The 10,081-nt window shown below is 48.4% G+C and overlaps 1 protein-coding gene across 1 annotated transcript; it reads right to left on the minus strand.

Moving 5' to 3' along the window:
• Window positions 1-2,645: 2,645 nt before the first annotated feature.
• Window positions 2,646-4,101, minus strand: LOC138402474 (mucin-4-like). The gene is made up of 3 exons (XM_069499168.1): window positions 4,097-4,101; window positions 3,781-3,857; window positions 2,646-3,049 (listed from the first exon to the last, which is right to left on the minus strand). The coding sequence occupies exons 1-3, from the start codon at window positions 4,099-4,101 to the stop codon at window positions 2,646-2,648; spliced, it is 486 nt and encodes a 161-aa protein (XP_069355269.1).
• Window positions 4,102-10,081: the final 5,980 nt, after the last annotated feature.

Below are 10,081 nucleotides of genomic sequence, written 5' to 3' on the forward strand. Positions count from 1 at the left end.
AATTGTGATAGTGACGTTGTAGCTGTCATCGTACGGCAATCGAACAGCAGGTTACTCGCGAGCTTCAGAGTTCAGAGTAAGTTGACGTGTCAAGGGAAACGGAGCGCGGTGAATGCTCGCGCGTGGCCGCACCACAGGCGGAGACGAATCGCCCCGGACAAGGTAAGAGACGGTCTACAATCTGAAAAGGCGTAAAGCGTGGCCACCAAGCCCGAGGCGTATTGTCGTGCGACGCGCTCCTTACAGCTAATATGCAATCGTCTTACAGCTCCGGTAGCCGGGCTACCACGTGCTACCACGTGCTACCACGTGCTACCACGTCACCGCGACGTGCCGCGTGCCACAAACAACGCGCTAACGGACATTCTTCCCGCACTATTTGCTATAAAGACTTCTTCATTCGGTGCTGAGATATTTATATTATCTTGAATTAAATGGCGTAATAAAGACGGAAAGAAGCCGGTTCGTAAGTGACATAGCTCAATCAATGTGTGAAAATACCTATCGAAGTTTATGATGAAGCAAAGCCATAATAATGTGCATGTACAATAGAGGATCGAATTAACTAAACTAAATTATAAAACCTTTGTAACGGCTAGTTACGACTTTACCAACAACATAATAGTGTGTGCGCAGTCAAGAGATCTTGCGTTTCGACGTTTGATGAAATATATAAGGGCTAATATATTATAAGGTTACGCACTCATCCGATCCGTCATCCGAGTCCGTGAAAATACGTTTCGAAGTAGTCGTACAACTATTTGTATGGTAGCGTATGACATAATATTATATAGAATAGAATAATATTATATGTCGTAGATATTTTTTAAATCCGTATTTTCAAGGATTAGGAAGGATGCGAGGGGTGGGGGGGGGGGGGTGCTAGGGTCCGGGGCAACAGGTCGGGGCGCAAACAGCGAGGGGAACATTAAACGTGACTACACACAAATACACGTTCAGCTGACGAGCACACTGTACAGGGGGGTACTATAACGTAGTAAGCGGAATTGTAGGCGCTACACTACAGTTCCTACCACCTACCATCTGCCACCTACCACCTACCACCTGCCACCCGCCGCATAGGCTTATTGACATTTTAAACTTCAGGCAGTGATACATATTATAATAATGTAGAAATAAGTAATTTATATTACACACGTATCTAAAGTGGAGAGTGTACATGTTTTCGACTCTCGTCATTTTACACGACTGCCCAAACAGCAGTGGAGGTAATGTTTTTTGCAGGGTTTGTCTATTATTGTATGGGTGTATGAGAGCTTTTTTGTTTCATTATAACTTTTATATACATATACATATACATATACATATACATATACATATACATATACATATACATATACATATACATATACATATACATATAGCTGAACAGATTTGGACGTATGGCCGCAGCAGTCCGAGCACAATCACTCTCGACCAGAAAAAACGGCGGGAAAGGGTTGTCGTACTGACACATATGATCCTGCCACTCCGCTCTTGGCCAGCGTGGTGGACTGTAGACCTGAGACCCGTGCTCAGTAGTAAGCTTGCGATGGGTTAATCATGGCGAGATGATGATTGCGAGTAAAAATCATTTTAGATTTTTACTGTGCCAATTATCTCAAGTTTTACACGGTTCCCATTTAAAAGCTATGTTGTAAAAAGTAATACTGTACTTTATTTGGTCTCGCGAATCGCTTCCTCGTCGCTGCGTGTACGAGCGTCACGTTAGATGGTGCGGGAACATTGCGGGAACATTGCGGGAACGACCAATAAAACAACACCGGTACTTGGACAGTGCTACTTGCTGCTTTACGACGAATCTTTCAATACCTACGGAGATTATTATTTGATGTCTAATAAAAGAGCTATTCTTGTGGCGGTTGCCACAGATGCAACTAGGTGGCGCTGTCCAGTCGATAACATTTCATGACGTAGTCCCGAACATGTTTGTACCACACAACCACTTGCTAAAGTAACGTCGATGCCGTTTTATATTCAATGTACTCTGTGCGTTTTATTTTCCGTCGCGCCAAATTGATGTTCATGTTCGCAAAATGACAAAACAGCGCTCTATAAAGGAAATTAGGCAGCAAAGCTGGAAACTTCGCAATTTTCCCCGACTGGCTACCGGGCTCGCTAAATTTTCCAATATTATTATTTTAAGCGGTATTTGATTTTTTGCGGTGATGACCTACTGGTTTAAGACGTCAGGCTTCGAGGTCTGGGGTTCGATTTCGGGTACGGGGTTGTTCCCGTTGAATCACATTCCCGTGAGTAACACTGTGACTCAACGGGAAAAATCCTCTTAAGTCACACTGGGGCTCAATAGGAATTTTATTTTCCCGTTGAGTCACACCCCATATTATTGCGTGTGTAACATGTGTGACTGAACGTGAATTATCCTTGAGCCACACTGTGACAGCGCCACTTTATTTTTAACCGACTTCCAAAAAGGAGGTGGTTCTCAATTCGGCCCATATTTATTTTTAATGTAGGTATGTATAGTATGCGACAGTTCGAGATGGCCATCGGGGTGGGAACGCCCCGCACTCCTGCGCAGCCCCCAGGCTAACCCGGTGTGGGATATCGAGGATGACGTGCGGGAGTGCGGGGCATCCCCCCGAAAAAGAAACCCTAAAAAGCTACGGAATAGCGGCTTCAATTTGGGCGCCGCGTCGCGTCGTGTGTGCGCACGTGCGCGACGAGTGAGCAGTGAGCACGGGGCACGTCGCGTCGTGTGTGCGCGACGAGTGAGCAGTGAGCACGGGGCACGTCGCGTCGTGTGTGCGCGACGAGTGAGCAGTGAGCACGGGGCACGTCGCGTCGTGTGTGCGCGACGAGTGAGCAGTGAGCACGGGGCACGTCGCGTCGTGTGTGCGCGACGAGTGAGCAGTGAGCACGGGGCACGTCGCGTCGTGTGTGCGCGACGAGTGAGCAGTGAGCACGGGGCACGTCGCGTCGTGTGTGCGCGACGAGTGAGCAGTGAGCACGGGGCACGTCGCGTCGTGTGTGCGCGACGAGTGAGCAGTGAGCACGGGGCACGTCGCTCGTTAAGGAACAAGGCTGGGTGGTCAGGCGACCTATTAGTTTGAAGCTCTATCTAAGTCTGTCTATATAGGAACTTTGTACTTTCTACTGGTTCAACGTAGAAATTCTAGAAAGACGTTGATAAGAGGAGACCTAAGTTTTCCACCCTAAAACAATTGTAATTTAGGCCTACATTCAATTATAATAAGATTAGGTTAATCGAGTTTATTGGTAAAGCCGTGCTACTGTGTTGTGTGGAGTGTGTTGTGTGGAGTGTGGAGTGTGGAGTGTGGAGTGTGGAGTGTGGAGTGTGGAGTGTGGAGTGTGGAGTGTGGAGTGTGGAGTGTGGAGTGTGGAGTGTGGAGTGTGGAGTGTGGAGTGTGGAGTGTGGAGTGTGGAGTGTGGAGTGTGGAGTGTGTTGTGTGGAGTGTGGAGTGTTTAGCACGACACGACAAATACAGTCGCTATCAATACAGTCCGATCACAATCTGCGTATAATTACAACTTGTATAGCTGTTCAGCTTCGAGTTCCCCAAACTTGTTTAATTACGAATGGATTAATTAGGGCTGACTGTAATTTGTGCGGTCGCGATAACATTAACTCTATGTAATTATAGTTCACTATGATTCCTACCACCCAAGTACAACCACGACGACAAAGCTTTCCGCGACTTTTCATCGACAAAGCGTTGCAAACGCCGCGAGAGATGTGTCACATTGATTGTGCTTGACTGCTGTTGCGTGGTTTACGATCTAGCTTCGTGTTTACCGTGACGCAGACGCAGACGGGGAGGTGCTGTCGGACGAGCCCTTTAGGCTCTTTAAAACTGGAATAAACTACATATTTCATTTTAATCATAACCGAAGCTGTTTTATTTTATTTTATGAGCAGTTGTGAAGCAAAAAAAACTACTTATTATGGCTAAAGGAATCATGACGTCGATTTAAAAAATCAACGAAATTGCAGTTAAATATTTTTCTTCTTTGTTATCCCAATACCTACTGATTTCTGAATAAGTGCTAGACTCTTGACATACAAGTTATCAAATCGGCATGAAATACTTACCTCATGGATAAGTACCTCGCTAAGTACTACTTACCTGTCGTCTGTGAGCTGCAGATGCCGTCGATGGTCGCGCTCGAAGCTTTTAGATATTTCTTCCAATTTTATTAATGAACGGAATAAACAAAAAGACAAGACATACAAACCGCGTCAAGGGCTCGGCTGGCGAGCGGCAGAGTCCGCGCGGCATCGTACGCGCGGCATCGTACGTGCGGCAGAGTACGTGCGGCAGAGTCCGCGCGGCAGAGTCCGCGCGGCATCGTACGCGCGGCATCGTACGTGCGGCAGAGTACGTGCGGCAGAGTACGTGCGGCAGAGTCCGCGCGGCATCGTACGCGCGGCATCGTACGTGCGGCAGAGTCCGCGTGGCATCGTACGCGCGGCATCGTAGTGCGGCAGAGTACGTGCGGCAGAGTCCGCGCGGCATCGTACGTGCGGCAGAGTACGTGCGGCAGAGTCCGCGCGGCATCGTACGTGCGGCAGAGTCCGCGCGGCATCGTACGTGCGGCAGAGTACGTGCGGCAGAGTCCGCGCGGCATCGTACGTGCGGCAGAGTCCGCGCGGCATCGTACGTGCGGCAGAGTACGTGCGGCAGAGTCTGCGTGGCATCGTACGCGCGGCATCGTAGTGCGGCAGAGTACGTGCGGCAGAGTCCGCGCGGCATCGTACGTGCGGCAGAGTACGTGCGGCAGAGTCCGCGCGGCATCGTACGTGCGGCAGAGTACGTGCGGCAGAGTCCGCGCGGCATCGTACGTGCGGCAGAGTCCGCGCGGCAGAGTCCGCGCGGCATCGTACGTGCGGCAGAGTACGTGCGGCAGAGTCCGCGCGGCATCGTACGTGCGGCAGAGTCCGCGCGGCAGAGTCCGCGCGGCATCGTACGTGCGGCAGAGTCCGCGCGGCATCGTACGTGCGGCAGAGTCCGCGCGGCAGAGTACGTGCGGTCGCATCGTATTGATCAGCTTTACCGCACACTTCAGCAAATCAAATATTTAAATTGGAAACGAAGCCTTTTTGTCCGCATAAAAGTTGTATAAAATATTCGCGAAATCATTCGTTACAAGAATTATATTGTTGAAATATTTCATAACACCTGCCTACCTACGAGCGACTGTAAATGCTGTAACAATGTAAAAACAACTCAACAAAAATAAATTAGCGGGTCATGTGTGCCGTGTGAGGGTAGGTGAGGACATGACCGATAGTTGTTGTCAAAGTGATGATGCTGATGCTCGTGTGTGATTGACACCTCCTAACATGGCGCAGCCATTAAATTATTTGGATAGGCTAGATTGTAATGGTAGTAAAGTCAGTACTTTACGACAAAAAATAAATAAAATTATTGATATGCCAGAATTGCCAGATGACTTATGGGCAAAATCTGCTTCTTTCTGGACTCCCCATCAACGCCAGCGTGGCAGGCCTAGGCGACGGCGACGCGTGGCGTGATGAGTTAGTTCATGCTGCGCAGATCTGTATCGACGCTTGTGCTCTAACTCGGCTAGTTAGCCAAACAGGCGTTATTCCAAACAGGATAACAAGGTTAAAGTGTGCCCATTAGTGGCCTTATTATCCGCTCAGCTGCCAGCCGCCCGCCCCGCCCGCCCCGCCCGCCCCGCCCGCCCCGCCCGCCCTCGGCCGACGCGCCAAACCGCCCGGCGAGTGAGGAGCTGCCAACTGGGCCTCTAGCGCCACTATAGTGCCAATGGAATTATGTAGCTCACTGTGGGCTGACAATATTCATACCTCAATTATAATGTTCTCTACTTACTTTGCCTTCGAAAAACCTGAACTATTTTACTTGTTTCACTTATTCAAATACATAACGCACTTCTAATTTTATTTCTTGTAGGATATTCTACTCAATCCTCGGTTTGGAAAATAAATTCTACTGAGAAGAGCCAACAAGAAACACAGTAGTTGCTCTTTTAAATTAAAATGTTTCGTTTTGTTTGTGTTTAACTTGATTTTGCTTGTTCTATTATAAGCTGAGAATTACTACTAGGTATGTATATTCCGTAACAGAAGTAGGTACCTAAGGTTTAATAATAATTAAATTATTTAAATTTTGAATGTGAACATTATTAGCGGAGTTTAGGTTGTGTAGCTACTTAGTTAGTATTTTTTTTTGTTTATTTTTTTTGTTTATTTGAAAGTAATCAACAGCGTAAATACATAATTATTATTTAAATTTAAATCTAGGTATAACAGAAGGCCAAAAGAGATTACTTAAAATTATAATTAAACTATTTTAACAGAATAGAGTTAGAATAAATGTAGGTATATACAATAATAAAATAAAATTACAACAGTGTGTGTATGATTGTATGTGTGTGTGTATGCGTGTGAGAGTGTGTGCTTATGAGTATGTGTGAGCGTGTGTGCATGTGTGTGTGTGTGTAAATGGGAGTGTATGATTGCATGCATATTTAGATGTTAGCTACTTTTTTTTGTTTTACGATGATAGTTTCTTAATTCCTTTTTAAATTTATTGTTTGATAGGTAAAATAAGTCAAACTCAGCGAACTGATTGTTATAAGTACGTACCAAGCGTGGAATTATAGTATGTACTTAGTGAGTATGACGGAAAGTTACTGCACATTATTTGGAGCACTAGATGTAATCAAGTGTAGTCCCTCCCCCCATCCGTTCACTACAACAACTTCAGACTGACATACGAGTAGGAACGCTGTTGTAACTAGGTCAAACTATGCTCATAAATCTTTTGTTATCCATAAAAGTTTAGTATCAAAGGTTTTAAAGTTTAAAACGGAGCTTTTTACGTAAAAAAAGTTATAAAACGCTCAGTGTAACTGTAAGCTAGTGTTGAGGAGCTGATTTCTAGTATTTGTTCACGGCTTTGTTGTTAGCCGACAATAGCTGGTGTCCTGTTCGATCGCTGCAGGCAAGCTGTAGCAACTAGCAACAATAGCTCGGCACATTGTAACTACTTGTTAGCTCGACTACTTTAACGGAAACCAATGCATTTTACAGTTCACTGCAGCCTAGTTGCAGCAGTTGTAATGAAGTATCGCACTGCTTGTGAGCAGCCCCGGGCCCGCAGTCACTTGTATTGTATCGCACTGCTTGTGAGCAGCCCCGGGCCCGCAGTCACTTGTATTGTATCGCACTGCTTGTGAGCAGCCCCGGGCCCGCAGTCACTTGTATTGTATCGCACTGCTTGTGAGCAGCCCCGGGCCCGCAGTCACTTGTATTGTATCGCACTGCTTGTGAGCAGCCCCGGGCCCGCAGTCACTTGTATTGTATCGCACTGCTTGTGAGCAGCCCCGGGCCCGCAGTCACTTGTATTGTATCGCACTGCTTGTGAGCAGCCCCGGGCCCGCAGTCACTTGTATTGTATCGCACTGCTTGTGAGCAGCCCCGGGCCCGCAGTCACTTGTATTGTATCGCACTGCTTGTGAGCAGCCCCGGGCCCGCAGTCACTTGTATTGTATCGCACTGCTTGTGAGCAGCCCCGGGCCCGCAGTCACTTGTATTGTATCGCACTGCTTGTGAGCAGCCCCGGGCCCGCAGTCACTTGTATTGTATCGCACTGCTTGTGAGCAGCCCCGGGCCCGCAGTCACTTGTATTGTATCGCACTGCTTGTGAGCAGCCCCGGGCCCGCAGTCACTTGTATTGTATCGCACTGCTTGTGAGCAGCCCCGGGCCCGCAGTCACTTGTATTGTATCGCACTGCTTGTGAGCAGCCCCGGGCCCGCAGTCACTTGTATTGTATCGCACTGCTTGTGAGCAGCCCCGGGCCCGCAGTCACTTGTATTGTATCGCACTGCTTGTGAGCAGCCCCGGGCCCGCAGTCACTTGTATTGTATCGCACTGCTTGTGAGCAGCCCCGGGCCCGCAGTCACTTGTATTGTATCGCACTGCTTGTGAGCAGCCCCGGGCCCGCAGTCACTTGTATTGTATCGCACTGCTTGTGAGCAGCCCCGGGCCCGCAGTCACTTGTATTGTATCGCACTGCTTGTGAGCAGCCCCGGGCCCGCAGTCACTTGTATTGTATCGCACTGCTTGTGAGCAGCCCCGGGCCCGCAGTCACTTGTATTGTATCGCACTGCTTGTGAGCAGCCCCGGGCCCGCAGTCACTTGTATTGTATCGCACTGCTTGTGAGCAGCCCCGGGCCCGCAGTCACTTGTATTGTATCGCACTGCTTGTGAGCAGCCCCGGGCCCGCAGTCACTTGTATTGTATCGCACTGCTTGTGAGCAGCCCCGGGCCCGCAGTCACTTGTATTGTATCGCACTGCTTGTGAGCAGCCCCGGGCCCGCAGTCACTTGTATTGTATCGCACTGCTTGTGAGCAGCCCCGGGCCCGCAGTCACTTGTATTGTATCGCACTGCTTGTGAGCAGCCCCGGGCCCGCAGTCACTTGTATTGTATCGCACTGCTTGTGAGCAGCCCCGGGCCCGCAGTCACTTGTATTGTATCGCACTGCTTGTGAGCAGCCCCGGGCCCGCAGTCACTTGTATTGTATCGCACTGCTTGTGAGCAGCCCCGGGCCCGCAGTCACTTGTATTGTATCGCACTGCTTGTGAGCAGCCCCGGGCCCGCAGTCACTTGTATTGTATCGCACTGCTTGTGAGCAGCCCCGGGCCCGCAGTCACTTGTATTGTATCGCACTGCTTGTGAGCAGCCCCGGGCCCGCAGTCACTTGTATTGTATCGCACTGCTTGTGAGCAGCCCCGGGCCCGCAGTCACTTGTATTGTATCGCACTGCTTGTGAGCAGCCCCGGGCCCGCAGTCACTTGTATTGTATCGCACTGCTTGTGAGCAGCCCCGGGCCCGCAGTCACTTGTATTGTATCGCACTGCTTGTGAGCAGCCCCGGGCCCGCAGTCACTTGTATTGTATCGCACTGCTTGTGAGCAGCCCCGGGCCCGCAGTCACTTGTATTGTATCGCACTGCTTGTGAGCAGCCCCGGGCCCGCAGTCACTTGTATTGTATCGCACTGCTTGTGAGCAGCCCCGGGCCCGCAGTCACTTGTATTGATTACAAGTGGTGCAGCTATTCTACATTCTTTGCATTTATTACCTTTTGTTTGTGTGGTGGAGATTTTATGTTAATTAAGTATTTTCTTTTCGTTTGTGTCGTAGAAGTTGTACCGATCATTGTATCATTGTATCATTGTTCTAAATTCTAATTTAGACAGACATTTTTGTACTCAGCAACCATAGAGATAGTATACATTCATCTAAGTCAGCAACTGATAGCTGCGGTTAGTGCTAATAACAATGCAGGATCTTTTAAAGGGCGCACAATAGGTAAAGAAATCGCTTCATCATCATCCGATAGACGTCCACTGCTGGACATATGTCTCTTGTAAGGACTTCCACACGTGATCAGCAGTGCGTCAGGAAAGTACAACATTTAACTCCTCACACGCGCCATTTTAACTTTTTGTGTCCTTCATGTCAAAAGTACGATTTTAGTCCTTATTTTAAAGGTGAACCGTACTTTTGAAATGACAGTTGACCCATAGAGTTGAAATAACGCGTGAGGAGTCATTTTGTACGGACTACAATCAATATTTGGATCGGAAGATTGGAAACAATCAACCTTTCTGTCAATCACTAACTAACGTCGTGTACGCTGCAAGGCAACCGTGCAATCACCCCCTGTAGGCTGCAGTGCAGTAAACACGATACGAGTGGCAAGTAGAGTGGGGACTCCGGACTTGGGACGACCGGAACACGGGTAATGTCTTGATGACATCGGGAATTTCACTAATGGAACTACCGCGGAGATTCTCCCGGAATCTTTTGTCGGTCGGTAACATGGCGGCTTTGTTTGTGTCAATGTTTGTAGCAATATGTTGTTAACGACATGTTTATGTTACGTTAATGGCTTCCTTTGTTAGCTTCTTTATTATGTAATATATACGAGTAACATGTGCGGGGGAGTATTTGTTCGGTAAATTAGGAACCGTATCGATTACAAGCTCACTATGTCCCACATTTTCGGGGGATATCTCTATTC

The sequence above is a fragment of the Maniola hyperantus genome, chromosome 6, assembly GCF_902806685.2.
Source record: "Maniola hyperantus chromosome 6, iAphHyp1.2, whole genome shotgun sequence".
Lineage (NCBI taxonomy): Eukaryota > Metazoa > Arthropoda > Insecta > Lepidoptera > Nymphalidae > Maniola > Maniola hyperantus.